Raw genomic sequence first — 20,546 nt, forward strand, 5'->3', positions numbered from 1 at the left:
CACACACACACACACACACACACACACACACACACATATATATATATACACATACACATACACATACACATACACATACACATACACATACACAATATATATATAATATAGTGTGGCAGACCAGGGGAAACAGCCAGGCCTAGTCCACAGAGAGGGCGGGTCCCTAAGCTCAGGCTGGGGGAGGTGGTAGGTAGAGTGTATTATCCTGTCCAGGTATTGCAGCCAATGGGAGCCTGGCAATGGACGCACCTGCAGCCAGTCAGGCAATCAAGGGGAGCCTTTAAATAGCCGGCTCACAAGCCGGCTGGAGAGTCAGTTTTGAGCTCCAAACCTACTGAACCCTGAAACATATAGTCACTGCTCTCTCTCTGTTTACCCCCCAGGATTGTGGAGCCCCCACCGGACGGGAGGATTCCTAAGTTGCTTTTGCCCCAATTCCCCTTTACCCTAATTGTTTGAATAAAATCCCCTAATTGTTTGAATAAAAGACAATTTAATTTAACAAGCCATCTGACTCTGAGCCTCTTGTTTTATTGTGAATCGCACCTGTATTCCCCTGGGTTGCCACTATCTATCTATCTATCTATCTATCTAATTTAACAAGCCATCTGACTCTGAGCCTCTTGTTTTATTGTGAATCGCACCTGTATTCCCCTGGGTTGCCACTATATATATCTATCTATCTATCTATTTTTCCCCTCTATCAGCCACTATATAATGATGCTGGGGTATTTTCCTGCATTGAAACAGTCCTCTTTCTGAAATCCGTATTTTCCCTACTGTTTATGTTTGTCCGGGGCGTAAATTAACGCACGCATGTGCGCGTCCGTGTGAACTTTTTACTTTCGGTTTTAAAACGCTCTCAAACATCGTTTTTGAGGCACAGAATTTACTTTTAAGATAGCGTTTGAATAGAATTTAGTTGTTTAACTTCATATATGTGGTCAATTTATCATGAAAGAGCCTATTTAAAAATAAAAATTCTGAGAACCAGCAGGGGCGGGCAGTTCCGCGAATTATATCCGAATAAAGCAACCTATTTTCGGCATGGCCCCTTCAGAAGTCCCCTTAGCTCTATGGAAGTCCCTCCTGCGTGAAAACGAACTGCTGGATGCGCGGTGTTTGTTTATCTTTGACTCGCGGTCAATGCCTTCTTTAACTGTACAGGAGCTGTCTATATACTGGAAAGGTTACCTTCAGCCGTGTTTATCCTTCAAAATGGTCACTGGGAAAAGGGTCTATTAACAATATTCAACTCCAATTTGCATTCTGTTGTTGTCATTGTTTCTAAGAGCTCTCTAAGAGATTTTTTTTTTACAGATTTCTGTATGGGTTTAGATTCTTTCCTTGATCTCCAAATATTCCTGAGAGAGACATAGGCAATTTTTGACTAATCTCCATCATGTTTAATGCGTGTACCACACAACCACAACATCTTAGGTGTTTGATTCCTGACTCAGGGACCTTGGTTGCATGCCATGTCTTTACGACCTCACTTCCTTTGTACTGAAAACTGTCCACAATCCAAATCATGTTTAAACAACAAGAACAAGAACATCTCTTGTTGAACGGTACACTGATATTTTCCAGGACCAGGCGCTTGAAATTGTCACACAGTACAGTAAGTCTCACTGCAATACAAGGATTTAAGAGGAATGCAGGAGAATATTAAAGTAAAACCCTGAATCCGCGCTGACCCAGAGGGCATTGACAAAATAGATTGAAAGACTTGGGAACCGAATAGTGATGAACATGGCGATATCAATGTGCTCTTCTGTTCTGATGATGTCATCTTTTGCTCTGTCTTTTGACAAGGTCATGTTTTTTTGTCTTTTGTTATGCAGGGCCCGCCTGGAACAGCTCTCTGCTCAGAAGCTGGCGTCAGAACGACAGGAGCAGAAAAGGGAACCACAACAGGCTTACTGATACACACACTACAGGTACTACATCCAACCCATCAACACATACGCACGCACGCACGCACGCACACACGCACACACGCACACACACACACACACACACACACACACACACACACACACACACACATTGTGTACTACTTCAATATGACTCACTTGGTTTATTTTTATGTGAGGAGTTACTTTCCAAAATTGAGTTAGAAAATTGGAAAACAATCTCATATATTAATTAAGCCTCATTTTATATTTTTCAAACCCCCCAAATTCATCGCATGATGGTGTCGCTCCCTGAAACAAAGGCTTAACAGCGATATTGCGCACGCATTTGGACCCATACCATTTTGTGAGAATCTATTTTGTTTCCTTTGAATCGTGTTTCTTTTACAACTGTTTTTAATTGAACGCCGGGCGCCAATGATTGTCTGCATTCTGCAGCGCATATCTTGACCTCAAACCCTATCCATAATGGACAGATTCCTCCTTGGTGCTACAGTATGCAATTACACTGGAGCAATACATTACAACGTGAAAGGAAAGACACTCCATCAGTATGGCGCTAATGCATTGCAATACAGCCTTTCCTCGACGCGCCCCTCACACCCCGCGCCCCATGGAAATGCTGTGAGCTCAGAACATGTGGCAGACAAAAACCTAGACAACGTGCCTCAACCGTCAAGCCAGGGGGCTTGGAAAGAACCTGGACAATGCAGACCTCCCCTGGGTGTATGAACTCAACCTCAAATGGCAGTAGCAGACCTCCTCTTAAACGTTGTAACTCCTCTCCCCTCTTTCTCCCATTTCTTTCTTTCTTTCTTTCTTTCTTTCTCTTGTACCTTTTTCTCTTTTTCACTTGGTTCTGAACCATGTTTCCCCTTCATGTTTCCCTCCCTTTCTTTCACCCACACCTTCTCCTAGGTTATGAGTTGTCTTTCTTTCTTTCTTGTTTGCGTTCTTGCTTGCTTTCTGTCTATCCCTCAGCTCTGACCAGTAACACCCTTTGTCCTTGACTTTTTCACCCACGTCTCTCTTTCACACGTGCCTCCTCTACAGGAGTGACAGAATGGACGTCCTGGTTCAACATCGACCACCCCGGGGGGAACGGAGACTACGAGCGCCTGGAGGCCATCCGCTTCTACTACAGAGAGAGGGTGTGCGCCCGGCCCACGGCCATGGAGGCTCGCACCACAGACTGGGTGGTAGCGGCGGAAACCGGGGAGGTGGTTCACTCCAGCCTGGACAAAGGCTTCTGGTGCATCAATAAGGAGCAGCCGTACGGACGCATCTGCTCCAATTACCACGTCCGCTTCCAGTGTCCCCCAGGTACGCTAGCATGTATAGCACTCAGCCAACTCAGTGTCCCCCAGGTACGGTAGCACGTATAGCACTCAAGACAACTCAGGGCTGTGCAGCCAAGGCGGTGCAAGAGGGACTCACATGCACAGAACCGACAAACTATACAGACAGACACACACATGCCTCCGTCTGCTCATGCACATGCTTACGTAAGTGCACATGTACAGTACGGTTACAATGAGTCAGTGAGTGAGTGAGTACTACAGCAGTTATCTGCCATGGTAAACCCATCAAAAGTGCTTTGTATTTTTCCCACCATGAAATTAGTCTATACTCGTCGGCAAGGGGCCGTTAAACACTACATTATTTTTTAACCAACAAAGACCACGCCTCAAGAGAATTAAAGTGAAAAGGTTTATTGTGATGGCGTGCCAAAGGTAATGAACGACAGAAAGGAGCGAATGGAGGATTGCGGTCTCGGGAGGGGGGGTCGATGGGGCTCAACCCAGGGAGACTCAGGGTGGGGGCATCGTGTTGGCTTGGAGTCAGCCAAGCCATAGTAATGAGGGAGTAGTTAGGCATGGTCTTAACCTTCATTAAGGTATTACCGTGATTACATAAAAAGACCTCCTCTGTGATGTTGCCCACAGTGTCACGCTCTGTTTGTGGTGTGTGTTTTAGTCCAGGCCTACTGGACGGACTGGAACGAGTGGGGTCCGTGTTCCACCGTGGCGTGTAACGACGTGGGCGTCCAGGTCCGACAGAGGACATGTGTGAGCGCCCAGGTCCTCCCACTCCTGTTGGTACCAGCATGCCAAGGGCACCATTCGGAGAGGAGAGAGTGTGCCACCCCGCCATGCACAGGTACAATATAGCAAATATCCTAATCTGTATTAGTCATATTGGAACTGAAACATTGGGATAGGATTATGCATATTATATTGTCGCTGTCGAGCAGAAAGTCCTTGTATCTTCATATTTCAACTTTTTTCATAAATGAATGTCTTACTTTGTCATACTACAGTGTCACACCATTTTCTGAAAAAAGGTTTCCACCCAACAGTGACGATATGTAATAGGGGTGTGGGAAAAAATCAAAATTCAATACGAATCGCGATTCTCATGTTGGACGATTCAGAATCGATTCTCATTTTCCACATTTTTTTTCCCCCCAGTATTTTTACATAATGACATTTTTGAGAAGTTCTGGGCTGAATCTGGGCTGAATCGGGGAAAAAAACGATTTTGAATCGGAAAAAAACTTGTTTTAATCGAGAATCGTTTTGAATCGAAAACAAAATTGATTTTGAATCGGAAAAAATCGGAATCGTGACCCCAAGAATCGGAATCGAATCGTGAGATAGCAGACGATTCACAACCCTAGTATGTAAATACAAAATACCCAGCTGCTTTTGCTCATTTGTTTTCTATATACTGTATATCCTTATTTGTAGCAGTATATGGTCTAATAAATACTTTTGGCGAAGATCAAATGCAGTGTATGATAAATAGCCCCATATGACTTGCAGCAGCCTAGACCGACTTCTCAATTTCATGGCAACCCTTTCATTCTCAATGTTTAATAACCAATGTGCTCACAATACAACTGTTCTTTTAGTTCAACCCAGTGCTGGATCACGCCATAGCAAAGATTCAATATGATCCGCACTTAGGAAAAATGTGCATCTCTTTTTATTATTATTTTTTTTTTTTTATGTTTTATTAATACACATTATTATTATTATTATTATTATTATTATTATTATTATTATTACCCTTATTATTATTATTATTATGTATGCATCTTGTAAAATGACATGGGATGGGCCTAAGCCAGCAATGGGCCTCGGGCCCAAACTGTTGGCCATGCAGCCATACTCACAAAGGCTGAAGCTGAAATGTTTGGCTACAAGAATGGACATCATGTTTCTTTAAAGGATGTATAAATAAAAAAAGAGAGATGACATTTTCTCCTGAGCGTGCATATCATATTGAATTTCATTGGAACCACTACATTGTAACATCAAACAACCAGCCTGTCACGGCCATTTCAGATTTGAGGACAATCAGGGGCACATTAACAATTCCTTCCCATTAAAAAGAAAAAATGCAAAAATATGCAGGAAGCTGGGGAAAAGGAAAATTAACGACTGGCAAGTCAGTAGAGGTTTATCATATAAAAGTATTTGCAGCTTGTCTTTGTCTTCTATGTTCTTTTGGGTTTTTTTGGTACAGGATTTTTTTCTATCCAATTATCTGCCATTCTCTTTGAATTCACCTTTGATGTGAGCAGAGCTCCAGGAGTTTTGATCAGTAGTGGACTCTTTCTGTCGTGGAGGAATTGTCTTCAGCACCTGAAGTGCTGGAGAACACATGACAGCCACAGCCAAACCACAATGGCTTTCCTCCAATCAGGCCTCCGCCAGTCACTATAGTTTAACCCAGCGGTTCCCAAACAGCACAGTGGTGTGCCTTGGGATTTTGTGACTGCCACATATTATTATTACAGTAATTAACTAAACAAAAAGGTCTGAATTATTTGAAAGAAAAAAAGTATGACAAGAGATAATGTATTTCTTTATTTACTATATCAGGACTCAATTCCCAATATAGATTATAAACCTAAAAAACACACTTTCATCATGGTCTCCCTATTTTGGGCATGTACAGTAGGTGAACATTATACATTTAAAAAATATATATATTTTTCATTTGATGTGTTGTGAGCTTGTACATCTGCTATTTTCACTATGAATACGGTTGTGTTTTTGACCTGCCCCATTTTTGTGTTTTGGCCTCAAAAGGTTTGAACCACTGGTTTAACCAGTTCCTCATGAATTATATTGATTATATTGAATGCCCGGTGGGCATTTGCCCCCCCCTTCCCCCCCCCCCCCCGTTGACAAAACGGCCCGGGGGGTGGTGGGCCGGTTCGGACCAAAATGCCAGGGCTGAATTTTGGTCCCAGTCCGGCCCTGGATTAAAGTAATCAGTTACAGCTGTTTATGCCATACTCAAACATACAGACATACATACATACAAACACAAAGTCAGATGTAGAAGCAGCTGGCACCGCTTACAAATATGATGGGTGTTAGGCAATGAAGTACTGTATGTTACCTGTTGTGACTTTGTGATTGCTTGGTAAAAAATCTTGCATTGTATAATACATATTTTCTTATATCTTCTTGTATTGTTGCTGAATGTCTTGTTGCATGCTGTCCTCTCCTGTCTTATAATGCGAGTAGCCAAATGGAGCCCATGGGGTCCATGGGGTTCCTGCTCAGCGACCTGTGGAGGAGGTCGAATGGTCAGACGGAGGACCTGTGTGAGGGATTCGCAGAGAGTGCAGTGCACTGGACGACCTGTGGAAGTCCAGAAGTGTGGGAAGAGGCCATGCCCAGGTAGAAGTGCACATCAAATGATATGAACAGATGTGAATTCATGCTATATCAGGATAAATAAAATATAATGTTAGCATAGGATCATAATATAATGCTGTAAATAGCATGACACATTGAGGACATACACATTGAGGACATACATCTCCAGCTGTAATCAACTGTCTGCTGATTGAATAAGTGTTTTTAGACCAATTATTATGACGATAAGGTCGAAAATATGGGGAAGTGCTCCTTTTGTATACCGATGTGGAGTTTCTGCATCGAGTTTCCTGATTTAGCTTAGCGTGGTTTAGCTTGATTTTGCTTAGCTGGTTGGCTCATTCGAAATGCCAAGTATAACTGTCATTTGTTGACATTTGTTGTAATAAATAGTTACATCTATGACAAGAGTGTACATGCCTTAAATACGCACACAGTACAATCCTCAGTATTCATTTTTGTCTGAGAGTGGGACTTTTATCTGTGTTATTACTCTACACGTGTCTTTGTGTCCTGACATCTGTTTTTCTCTCTCCTTAGCTAAATGTCAGCGTGTGTGTGCTGAGGGTCGTCCCAGCGAGGACTGCAACCGCTGTGTCTGTGACGGCCACTTGTTGCATGGCGAGGTCTACACACTAACTGGTGTTCCAGTGGCAAGTGCCAGGGTGGCACTGGCCAGCCGGCCAAAGATAATCCGCGCCCGGACAGACGCCAAGGGCCGTTTCACCCTGCCAGGGGTCTGCTCCTCCAGCCTGACTCAGCTCTCTATCAGAAAGGAAAAGTTTGCCCCGGCTACCGTCTCCACGTCCAGTAATACCACAGGGTCATCCTGGGTTCGGGCAGTACTCAAGTCAGCTGGTGAGTATCAACGAGTTTAAAAGAGCATGGCATGTAAACTCTTGGTATGGTTATGAATCAGTGTTGATTTCGTCGACTAAAACTATGACGAAAAATGTTCGTCGACTACCCTTTTTCACTGACGAAAACTACATAAAAACTAAATAAAAACTAAGCTATGATGACTAAAACTAAGACTAAATAAATTGACAATTTTGTCAACAAATAAAAACTAGACTAAAATGTTAGTGAGGGACTAGTGGAGAAGAGTTCCACGTAGAACTAAAAGACCAGTTATTTTATGTTTGATTGCGCTCGGGTGTTGCACTCTGAAAATAGCAGATCTACAAGCTCACAACGCGTCGCAGCACGATGCGTTGTGAGCTTGTAGATCGTCTATTTTCAGCATGCGACCAAGTGTAAAATCAGCCATCAAGGCCCCACCAGAATACATTTTAGTCGACTAAATCAACTGTAGATTTAGTCGACCAAAATCTTATGATGTTTAGTTAACTAAAACTAGACAAACGGTAAAACATTTCAGATGACTAAAATGTGACTAAAACTAAATGGAATTTTATTCAAAAGACTATGACTAAAACTAAATCAAAATGTGCTGTCAAATTCAACACTGTTATGAATAGCAAAAAGGTAGAGGCTATGTAATGAATTCACTTATGAACAATGCACACAAGTCTTAACAAATTGATGTACAAGATAAAGCAGTTCATGATTTATTGTGGGACATTGGGAGTGCATTATAGCAACTTATTTGTAATCTTTAGGTTATTTATAATGTCAGTAATAGGTTCCTTTGAGAATGAGTGTTGTCATTTATATGGTCCTACAGAGGCAGGCATCAATTCATGGAGCATGTAGTCACCACCTATGGAAACACATATACAGTAAATATAGAAGTGACATAGACTGCAAGAGGAAAGCCTGAAGTAGTCTGAAGCAGTTATACACACATGGAAACTAAATAAACAGAGTATTCGCCTCTGCAGTATTTCAAACTACAATCCCCGCACCACCAGTTTTTCATAAGCATGGAGACCAACAAGAGTTTAAAGTTTAAAGCTTGATTGAGTTTTATGTGTTCTGAGGACCCGATGGTACCATTTACAACAGTCAGAGTGAGGTCTTGAGGGCTCATTTCCCTCTCCTCTGTTGTCTGCAGAGAAGCCGTACATCGTCAAACACCCGGAGGACAAAGTGCGTTATGAGGGAGGACGTGTACTGTTGTGTTGCAGGGCAACAGGAGCGCCGACGCCCGACAAATATTACTGGTGAGATGACGACGGATCGCACTCTCAACTTTTAAAAATGACAAATGAGTAACAGTGGCAGAGTTTGGACCTGTGTGAAACTGCCAAGTGGAGGAGATAGCTCTCGTACGTGACTATGCATGCATGCATGTGCAGATGTGTGGGCCTCACAAACATATGGAAGTTGTTTTAAATGCTTGGCTTGCTCCTTGATTGAGGTGTGTTCTTCAGGACGACTTAGAGAAACCTCTAAGCTCTTTCTCTCCCTCCTCTTCACCCCCCCCCCCACCCCTGCCTCTTTACCCCTGCCTCTTTACCCCTGCCATTCAGGTACCATAATGGGACTCTGCTGGACAGGAAGTTGTATAAGTATGAAGAGGACCTTGTACTGAGAGACCTGACCCGTGAGCAGGCGGGTCACTACCATTGCAAAGCCAGCAGCTCTGCAGGCAGCATCAAGTCCTCCCAGGCCTTCCTTACAGTGGTTGGTACGTATACTGTATTTATTTATGACCATAAACGTGTTTAATAAAACATACCTGTTTAGTAAAAACAAGATGGGGGGGGTCTAATAATGGCATGGCTTATCTCTGGATCTCTGATGTCATGTTGATGAAGTCATATTGATTATGTCAGGGTTCTCCGGACTGTGGGTTTGAGAAGAGGAATTTCACAAAATGTGAAACATTGTCACACCAAAAAAAAAAGGATTCGCAATATGTTTTTTTTCTCGGTTTGCTTTCTTGGCCTACTGGCAGTGTGCACAAGACATTTGGCACTGAGTGGTCCAGTGTTTTCCAAGATTAGCCGCTTGCAATGTTTTATTTATTTATTTATTTATGTTTTATTTACCCAGGGTAGTAGCTGAGCACATTAAAACCTGGGAGCTGACCAGTACAACCACAGTCTTATACTGTTGGCCACTGCGCAGTTGTTGGCTTGCTCAGTGCCTTGCTCAAGGGCACATCAGTGGTGTTGGGGAGGGGAGTGGTGGCCATTCACTTCCCCACCCATGTAATGTTACACACACACACACACACACACACACACACACACACACACACACACACACACACACACACACACACACACACACACACACACACACACACACACACACAGACAAACGCTCTTCTAGACAGCTCGCCCCCTAGGTTCCACGTCGTAAAAACAGTAGACAAGGGCTAATAGTTGTTTTTCCAATTCACCTGAAATGACACATTTTGACAAAAATCTTGGAAAGGAGCACTGGCACATTGAATTTCATTATACAAAGTACAGCTGCAATGGCAATTGAATATACATCTTCATGGGAAGTTCCAGCCAGCTGATCCAATGTATACCTCACCTGAAAGAGAGAGTAAGAAAACAAAGTGCTCTACCTGTGTCATTTAATAGAACTATATACAAGCAAAGTAAGATCAGAAACTATTTAGACTCCCAGCATCTGGGTGCTTTTGGAGCATTACGTTTTTATTATGTTTACATTGGTTGAAACGGCTCCTTTCTAAACAAAGATTCTTTACTGTGAGAGATGGCCCCTAGACACTGTAAAAAACCCTAAATCCCACTTCTCCAGAGCTCCACATACTGAATGGAAATCCAGGATTGTCTATAAATCCTGTTCCTTTTCTCAGCGGTGGAGTCAGACAAGTCCGTTTCCATATCCGTGTGGGAGAGATACACACTGCGCACATCCCCCAGGTGCTTGTTATAGCTTGACAAAAAGTTTCTGTGTGGGGGTGTGTGTTAACCATTTAAGACCGGGAACGCATCTGTGTAACCACTTTAAGCATTATTTTATACTTTGGCTATTCAAAAATAGCAGATCTACAAGCTCGTAGTGCGGCACTTTGTAGATCTGCTATTTTTTTTAAAAATCGTGAACATTTTGGTGCAAATCTTTGTATATATGTTTTTTTAAAGCGAACATTTTTAACTCACATCTTTGCTTCTGGGGATTCTACAAATGTCTTCTAAATCCTAGCCTCCAACTTTTTCATGTCAAGGACCACCCGAAATTATATGCATTTGTCCGCGAACCCCCCCATCTCAAAATATTGTTCCAGGGACCCCCAGAAGCAAAGATTTGAGTTAAAAATAAAAATATATATTTGCACACATTAAGATATAAGGTTTGCACACATTTTCAAGATTTTTTTCTCCAAAAATAGCAGATATACACGCTCTGAGCTTGAGCTCTGAGCTTGTATGGGGCGGCAGTGGCTCAGGGGTAGAGTGGCCGGGTAGAGTGAGCTGGAAAACCGCAAGGTTCCCAGTTCGATCCCGGGCTGGGGCGCTCCCCTAGAGTTAGTGTCGAAGTGTCCTTGAGCAAGACGCTGAACCCCTAATTGCTCCCGATGAGCAGGTTGGTGCCTTGCATGGTTTCCTCCGCCATCGGTGTATGAATGTGTGTGTGAATGGGTTAATGGCACAATCAATGTAAAGCGCTTCGGATAGAAGCGCTATATAAATGCACCATTTACCATTTATACCTGGTATTTTTGAATAGCCAAAGAAATCTAAAAATGACACGGATGCTTTCCTCCCGATCTTAAAGGGTTAAATCAATCTACCCCAAGCCTCTTCAGAAGAATCACCACACCTCCTGGTGCTTACAGCATGAATGAAAAACACCAGAAAATAGAACAACACAATACCTTGGGATCAGTGTGTGATCTCTCTGCACGACAAGGCAGCTTTAGTTCATTATTAGCCTCTTTTCATTCAAATGGCCTGAAGCTACGTAGAGGTTTTATTTTCAGGAGAAATACAAAAGGCTCCTTGGTACATTAATGGTATTCCAGACTAATCAGACGGTTCCATCTGTCTGCAATAATCAACTTATTTGGGAGATGGGGGTTTTAACAAGAATATTTGCCGGTAAACCAGACCATGATATCATGCACATTAATAATTTTGCCAATGTCTGGGTGAACAATAATCCTTTTCTTTCCAGTTCCCATCTGGATGGTTGGTAAATAATGTTCTCCTCAACTTCATGTCTAATTACCCCATCGTGGATGTTTCACACAGCCCGACTTGGCCCGTCACGCGTGTTCTCAGTTCATGCGGTCCTTGTGCGTTTAAAAGTGTGTGCGTGTGTGTGTGTGTGTGTGTGTGTGTGTGTGTGTGTGTGTGTGTGTGTGTGTGTGTGTGTGTGTGTGTGTGTGTGTGTGTGTGTGTGTGTGTGTGTGTGTGTGTGTGTGTGTGTGTGTGTGTGTGTGTGTGTGTGTGTGTGTGTGTGTGTGAGAGAGAGAGAGTACATGTGGAGGGAGGGGGAGAATTGTTTTTGTTATACACTCAAGAGGTTACTGTACAAGTTGCTGTTTTTGCTGTATAAAGTTCTTGTTCATATAGTTGCACTTTGCTGAATCTTACTTTGTATTGCAAAGCCCCTGGTGTGCATGAATGTAACCCTTCCCTAGCAAATGCATTCCTCTGCCATTTCTATTTCAAAAAATGATTTATTTTTATAATATTTAACATTATCTTAATCCCCAGCGACACTGATACATATTACAGTAATAATATTACTGTGATATCTGATATGTATGTATAGCTACTATTAGTTTTTATTCTGTTTCCATGTATGTGTATGCTGCTGTGTATCAGGTTTAAATGTACTGCATACATTATTCTGTGTCAACATCAGCACTAATTCATAATTTGTTGTGTAATTCACAGCTAAAGGAACACCGGCGTGTAATTCCACTCCGGAGAATCACTTAATCAGGCTGCCCATGGACTGCTTTCAGCCCGGGACTGACTCCAAGTATTACAACACTGGCCGGTGCCCCCACAACAAATGCGCTGGCTCCTTGGATTTTGATATGCGCTGCAGGGATGGCGGTGCTTTCTGCTGTGCCGTCGAAAGCATGGAAAGCCAAACCGTCGACTGTGGGAGCTACAGCTTGCCCGTCCGCGCGGTGTCCAAGTGCAGCTGCCAGAAGTGTGTCGAGCCAATTGTACTGGTTCGTGGCAGAGTGGTCACGGCCGACAACGATGAACCACTTCGTTTTGGACATATCTACATTGGTAAAGAGCGGGTGGGCACCACTGGATACCAAGGCGGTTTTACACTGAATGTTACCCCAGAAACAGAGAGGCTGGTGGTGACCTTTGCCGATCCGACACTGAAATTCATTGACACGCCAAAAGTGTTCATCTTTGACAAGAGGGGAGGATCCATTTACCATGATGTGAAGGTGATGAGAAAGCAGGCACCAATTGATATCAATGCAGGGGAGACCAACACCATTGAATTAGGCGAAATCAAAGGGGAGGATCCCATAGGCCAGTTAGTTATTCCCCCCAATTCCTTCCACAAGGAAAACGGAGAGATCTATGAAGGAACTGTAAAAGCCAGCGTCACGTTCATTGACCCCAGAAATATCACCACAGCCGCCGCAGCCCCGGGCGACCTCAACTTTGTGGACGCTGAGGGGGACATGCTCCCGCTGAGGACCTACGGCATGTTTTCTGTCGACTTCAGAGATGAAACAAACCAGGAGGTCCTTGGAGCGGGCGCTGTCCAGGTCCTCCTCGACACACAGCACATCACAATGGAAGAGCATATCCCCAAAATGAAGCTGTGGTCCTTGAACCCAGACACGGGGGTCTGGGAGGAGGAGAGTGACTTCAGCTACACACAGAGGACCACTGGCGGCCATGGGAGGAGCAAACGAGAGGAGCGCACGTTCCTCATTGGCAACATGGAGATCAGGGAACGTCGGTTGTTCAATTTGGACGTGCCCGAAAACCGGCGCTGCTATGTCAAAGTCCGGGCCTACATGGGTGACAAGTTCCTCCCCACCGAGCAGCTGGATGGGGTTGTGATCAGCCTGATAAACCTGGAGCCCAAGCCTGGCTACTCGGCCAATCCCAGGGCATGGGGCCGCTTTGACAGCGTGATAACCGGACCCAATGGAGCCTGTTTACCAGCGTTCTGTGACGCCCAGAGGCCTGATGCTTATACAGCCTATGTCACAGCGATGATGGGAGGGGAAGAACTCGAGGCGGCTCCATCTACCCCCAAGATGAATCCAAATATCATTGGAGTATCCCAGCCATATCTGGATAAGCTAGACTACCAGCGCTCAGACCACGATGATCCCGCCCTGAAGAAAACAGCCTTCAGGATCAACTTGGCAAAACCTAACCAAAATAATTTTGATGAGACCAATGGGCCAATATACCCCTACCGGAGTTTAGTAGCCTGTGAAAACGCCCCCGTTGACGCAAACCACTTCAGATTCTTCCGAGTGGAAAAGGACAAGTATGAATACAACGTTGTTCCCTTTCAGGAGACCGATTTGACGACCTGGATGGGCGACTACCTCTCCTGGTGGCCTAATCCCCAGGAGTTCAGGGCCTGCTTCATCAAGGTCAAGATACACGGGCAGAAGGAAGTGATGGTCAGGTCCAAGAACATGGGAGGAACACACAGTGAGACCAAAGGCCAGCTCTATGGTATCAGGGATATACGCAGCACCCGGGACATGAGAGAGGCCAATGCCTCAGCTGCCTGTGTGGAATTTAAATGCAGCGGATTGCTGTTTGACCAAGCCGAGGTGGACCGATCGCTCATATCAGTCATCCCACAGGGAAATTGTCGCAAGATTAACACCAATAGCCTTCTACAAGAATATCTCATCAAACATCCGCCAGTTGTTCAAAACAATGATTCCTTTGCATTCAACATGCTGGCACCTTTCGATCCGCTGGGACATAACTATGGTATCTATACAGTCACAGACCAGAACCCACGGGTGGCAAAGGAGATCGCTATTGGACGCTGCTTTGATGGCACCTCGGATGGTTTCTCTCGGGAAATGAAGTCAGATTCCGGAGTAGCCCTGACTTTCAGCTGCCCAGAAAGGAAAATTAGCAGGGAAAGCCTCTTCCAGCGTCTCCAGACCAACCCGCAGCAGACCCTCTCTCAGATGGCCAGGGATATGAGGGAGTCCGAGGGACTGCAGGTCCAGAGATCATCCACCCAGGTGGTGGCCTATCCGTCCGAGCAGCAGGGCAGAGCCCAGCGTCCCAGAGTCAGACCTTCAGCCAGGAGGAGAATGGCGCGCACACAGCAGCGCATGTAGATCTGAGGTGGGTAGAATTGAATGGATGAGTGCGTGCGTGCGTGCGTGCGTGTCAAACCAGCAAGGCCCCCCTCAAATGTGATCACCAAAAAATGGTGGTATTAACTCCCTATGCATTCCATGTTAATTTGCATAGTTCTAATACAATAATCATTTTATAATGCTTTATACTATATATTTATATATTGTGTGGTTACAATTAGTATAATCACTCTTAAAATGTGTTATACTATAAAGTCACTATAAGTGGTCATTTGTTGATTTAAAATCTATGCAAGAACAAAGATTAAATTATTTAAAATGTTTAATGGGTCATAACAGACAAAAAGATTTAGTACTGGTAAGGAACTCTTTTTTTAAATTGTAGATCAGAACATTCAGAATTACAGCAATACATTCAGTTATTAAATGTTAAGACTTACCTTACCAGAACCTTACCACTACTGAATGCATTGTCTATTATGAGCCGTTAAAATGATTAACACAAATAATTTTACAGTGTTTTGTGTTAGGGTTAATTATATTTTTTCCCCTTCACCCCTCCAATTCACCCATTTTCTACCTACATCCATATAATTGGTCCTCACTAATGCTATTTGTAATATGGTACAATTTTTGTCTATTCAGTCTGTGTCTCAGAGGAGGGCTGTGAGCAGTTCAGAAACCTGCCTAGCAGTGACATCATCGGTAGGCAGGTTTGGTTGTTTCAAACAAGGTTTTATTTTATTTCATTTAGAACAATATTGGGCCCGCTAAGCTGGTCGTAAATACTGTATCAGTGTAAATATGGGATCAGTTTTTCCTCATTTTTGCCTGAAGTTCAGAGGCGTGTTCATATGGAAGATTCTTTGCATTGCTCCACGCCCCCACTACAGACCATAAAGCTGTTTACACTCAAAATATGGGTGTAAACAGCTTAGTGAATCGGGCCCATTGTCTTCTATTATTAGCATGCTAACTTTCCAGGAATAGAAAGCCTGCACTTTCTATTAGATTCAATTCCCCATCGATGATGTCACACTGGTAGGCGGGTTTCTGTACTGTCCAAATGTCAGTACAGATAGGTTGCATATGTGAAAAATGCAGGGCAAAGGTTTTTTCTTGGCCTCTAGGGAGTGTGCGTGCAAAGTTTCACGCAGATAGGTGCAGTTATAGCTAAAAACGTGAATCGGCTTTTTATAGTGCCACCATGAGGCTGATTTGAAAGTTTTCAAGTGGCATTTCTTCCTGGGCCAAGTGGGAATATACGTGGAAGATTTCATGGAAATCGCATGCTGCGTTCATGATTTGAAGCATTTTGTTCAAAATGAACCAATCCTGCAAACTTTGGAAGGCAATTTTAGCCAATCAGGATGGAATATGGGAAATCGGACAGAACCGTGTTGATCACATGGCTATAGAGATACTGTGTACAGATTTGCATGTTTTTTGGACAAAATCTGTAGGAGTAATATAAAAAAAATGTTTTGCAAAAGTCGGCCTCAAGGTGGCGCTATGACAGGCTGATCTGAAAAATGTGGGGCAGAAGTTCTGCTCTGGCATCCAGGGAGTGTGTGTGCGCAGTTTCACAGCGACCGGGCCAACGGTGGCGGAGATTAGCTGGTCGCAGACAGAAGGATGGCGGACGGACGGACGGGCGGACACACGGACGGACAGGGGGCAAAACATACTCTCTCGCCATGCCTTTCGGCCTGGCGGAGACAATGAACATACATTTGTCCAATTGTTTCAAAAATGTTTTTGGTAGAAAAATGGGGATCATTACAATAGTATATAAATCTATAAATATAAAGTACATTCATTTAAATAGAGTTGGCATGTCCTGAAACTGGAAGACCATTGCATTAGATTGAACTTAGTGCAGTCTGTGAGTGGAATAGAATTGTTTAAAAAGTGCTGAAACTATGTTATATGTATGCCCATATATGTAAACTTTGTTTCTTCTTTGAATAGAATGACAATAACCATTTATTTTCATTTCTAGGATTTGGGGATGGAACTGACAAAAAGGCATCCATACACAAGTCAAGGAAGGAAAAGTCATTCTTGGTCAGTCTATTAATGATGGATATGAACTCTGTCCTGTCGATGAAAATAATAAACTGAGATGGACAGCAAATCCTGTAAAACCATTAAGAGCAATGGAAATTCATTGGTTGAACACATTCATTAGTCTTACACTTACTTGAAGCTTGGCAATAAATATCAGAATTAATGTGCTCCTTCTAAAAGACATGCATCACTTGCTTGTACTGTATTCATTCAGTGTTTTTTTTAATTTAATTGGCTTTAATGTGCATTCTAAGTGAAAAAGCTGAATCAATTGTTGGAAATGTGACTTTTACAATTCTGATCTTGGCATTTGACATCAACCATGCTGACGTGTTGTCTCTTAGTGCTTGAGGTAACACCAAATGTAACTGTAAAAGCTGACCCAGACCAGGCCCAACCACTTCATAACTGGCAGACACTTTCTGTTGAACTTACACAACCCCTTTCAGATCAGAGGGAAGAAAAAGTCTTTGGCATTTCCAGTAGACAAGTAAGAGTTTTTTTCTAGAATGTGGCTGAACATGTTTAAGAGAGACACTGGGGATGCCCATGGAATAGAACACGTTTTTTTCAACAACAACAAAAACATTATTCAGGCATACTTCTTCCCTCTCCTGGCTACAACTTGCAAGGGATGCTTGTTGTTGCCAAGAAAAGCATCCCTTAACTTAAAAACCAGGAGACTAAACACATCTAGTGGTAGGCAATCTGAGAGAAGAGGGTCTTAAAGATAACACAATTTCCCATTGTCCCACACATTCCACACTAGTTCCTCACTCAACAATCCTTAAATACATCCCTCAGTATCCCTTTCTTATGTCCAGCCAGAAATGATAACTGGTTCAGAGGCTAAAATTGACACTGATGTTGCTGTTTGTTGTGGGTGACCGTCTTAATCTCTTGAAGTGCAATAATTGTATAACATTTTAACTTGAGAAACTTTGCAGCTCAAACCATGTGACAAGCCAGATATGTACATAAAGGGTTGCTATTGGTTATTAAGCAAGCAATCCTTCAGTATATGTGGGAGGAACTTTGTCTATGTATTTGCAATGGATCTTGTACAGGATTTATTTGAATCTGAGTGAATTTCAGCAAATAATTTAAAAGTTGTTTGGTCATTCTTTGACATTGCCCATGCCACCTACATTTCATGTACCTTTTCATATCTTGTCGCATGAACGCAATTAGTACAATACACAGTAACTTGCAGCTTCAGAGAGCAATCAATTTCCTGGCAATTCAACCCTCAATGGAGTCTTCTCTTAAAAACACAACCCTCCAACTGTGATTCTTAAGAGCTGGGGAAAAAAAACTGAAATATACTCAAACAATTTCCATTGGTATCCCCAGAGATACAGTATATTTCTGACTCAGCTAAATTGATTTAGACATATCTTTCAAAAAAGCCAATTATATAAAAGGATATTTTCCAGACTATGCCAATGATATTTAGATAATTCCTGATTTGCCATTACAGTAGCAAGTGGAAAGACATTAAAAGAGGACTGTTTAATTGGAGTTGCTAATAGGAAGAAATGATTTGATAATAGGTTCAGACTTGTTTATCTACAAAATGGGTGCCCTTTAAGACCAATGGGGGAAACTCCTCAAGCTGAACTAATCCAAAACCAAATGAGGTGAGCCCTGTGGTCCATGGAGAAAGTAGCCTTGGCTGGCAAGTAAATACCAGTCTGTTGTTAATTTGGAAATTAATTAAGGATACTTAAAACTGTTTGACCATGACTTTCATAAACAGCCAAACAAGTTCATTTCCAAGATTAAGCTTTGTATACAGCTGTAAATCAGGCCCAAGTGAAGTGTGGACAAACATATTTACAATCAATATGGCCTATGGCCATAGTTCATTTTTCTTCTTCTGGATTATAAACAGCCACAAATTCCAATAATGTTGGGACTCTTTGCAAAATACTCTGGGAAACCATTCAGAAATGAGACATGCTGTTCAGGAGTGACGACTCATGTCAGTGGCCAATTGTGAATGAGGAGTTCAGATGTTGCGATGAAAGCAAGCAGCTTCCTGTGACTGTGAGCTGTGTGGAGGATGACAGTAATTCATTACAGGTGTAGGGAGAGATATAAGTCCTGTTAAGAAGCAATGGTGTGTGAGGTGAGGTCAATGAGGGAGACCCAACAGCAGCTGTACAGCAACTGTAAGAAATGTTAGACCAAAGAGGACATGAAAGAATAAGAACAAGAATACCCAGTGATGGATTCTGAGCATTTGCGGGAGCTGTTTGAGGAGGAGGGGGGAAAACAATGGGGAAATATTAGTGGTCTTTGGCCCCAGAGTCCATCACTTATGGAATCTCAGGAATTGAAAGTGGTTACATGTGGAGGAGTGTTGAACGCTTTGACAAGAGAATTGGTTTGTTTATGAGGAGAAGCTACATTAGGGTTTGAGGGACAGCCTAACACTAATAGCCGGAGTTAAGCATGCAAGGTTAACATGAGAATGTAACAGAGCTAGCCCTTTGTTTTGTGAAGAACTTCAACATTATTGTAACAAATCACTATTTCTCCAAGAATGAAGTGGAATAAACTATCAATAATACAGAACAAAAATGTTTATATCGATTAAACCGTATATATACTTCTATACGTCTAGGCCCCCTCCTTTTTTCCCTCTACACCAAATATATTTGCTGTAAATAGCCGATCTACAAGCTCGCAACGTGTTGCGAGCTTGTAGATCAGCTATTTTCGCAGGATGTTCGCCCCAGGAAGAATCCGCCAAATATGTGCATGTTTTGTGAAGATTTCCTGCAGATATAATGTATGTGATTTTTGGCAATTTTGTCAAAAGATTTGTTTTTATTTGCTTTCTGATGTTTTAATCTTTCATCTGTAATAATGACTGAAATTAAAATAATGACTGTGTAGAGATCAAACAAAAATGTTACCCCTTGATCAAGAAGGAACTAATACCCAAAACAACAAAATAACCAAAGGAATGGAATTGCATTGAGGTCAGATATCACTCACTGTTACCATGTAACATCAATTAGGAAACACAAAGCACAGGGTTCTCAGATATCAGGACCCACACAAGAATTTAAGGGTTTAATTGTGCCTTTAGCATGAACTGATCAATCAGTCCTCGACTTTCCTCTAAAGTCTGACCAGACTTAAAGAGACCATTATTCAGAAATATTTTTTTGGCAGGGCCACCCTAGGATCTTTCCACCATTGTCTGGACTGTAAAAAGAAAGCTGTATATTTGCAACCATGCACCAGCAAACTGCCCAGGGCAGGGCCCCCTGTGGGTGTTATGTAAATTGATTTCTGGGAATACTCTGTAAACCCTATTATGCAACATTAGCTATTGCATGGCATTGCTGATTTCTTTGTTTCACTCTTTGAACAAAGTTTTTATGTGTAAATTGTGCATTGTATGAAATTTGCTATAAACGTGAGAACACGGATTTGTAAATAAAAGTTTTGCTGTAAATGTTTGGGGTGATATGTCCTGATTCAATGTGTGTTTTAAAAGAGTATTTGAGAACATCATTATTAAAGTGTGATGATTTCACACAAGAGAAAGATCTTTTGTTATATGCAGGTGTATCACAGTGTTACTGAAGGTGTCATTTATGCAACCAGAAACATGTAAGTACCGTAGCAGAAAGAAAAGTGTACTGACAAAAGAAAATCCAATCTAGAAAAGGCTGA

General features: G+C 42.6%; 1 protein-coding gene across 1 annotated transcript in view; it reads left to right on the forward strand.

Annotated features, from left to right (window-relative positions):
- Positions 1-20,325, forward strand: part of cilp2 (cartilage intermediate layer protein 2) — a 37,900-nt gene extending 17,575 nt beyond the window's left edge. Inside the window, exons 2-10 of the mRNA XM_084067524.1 lie at positions 1,845-1,940; positions 2,970-3,239; positions 3,894-4,076; positions 6,461-6,616; positions 7,136-7,453; positions 8,613-8,721; positions 9,031-9,188; positions 12,388-14,808; positions 16,786-20,325. Coding sequence (XP_083923650.1) covers positions 1,845-1,940; positions 2,970-3,239; positions 3,894-4,076; positions 6,461-6,616; positions 7,136-7,453; positions 8,613-8,721; positions 9,031-9,188; positions 12,388-14,801 — 3,704 coding nt within the window. The 3' untranslated portion in view covers positions 14,802-14,808; positions 16,786-20,325. The remainder of the gene's footprint in view (positions 1-1,844; positions 1,941-2,969; positions 3,240-3,893; positions 4,077-6,460; positions 6,617-7,135; positions 7,454-8,612; positions 8,722-9,030; positions 9,189-12,387; positions 14,809-16,785) is intronic.
- Positions 20,326-20,546: the final 221 nt, after the last annotated feature.

This window comes from Gymnoscopelus microlampas (assembly GCF_963454915.1).
Source record: "Gymnoscopelus microlampas genome assembly, chromosome: 9".
NCBI classification, from domain to species: Eukaryota; Metazoa; Chordata; class Actinopteri; order Myctophiformes; family Myctophidae; genus Gymnoscopelus; species Gymnoscopelus microlampas.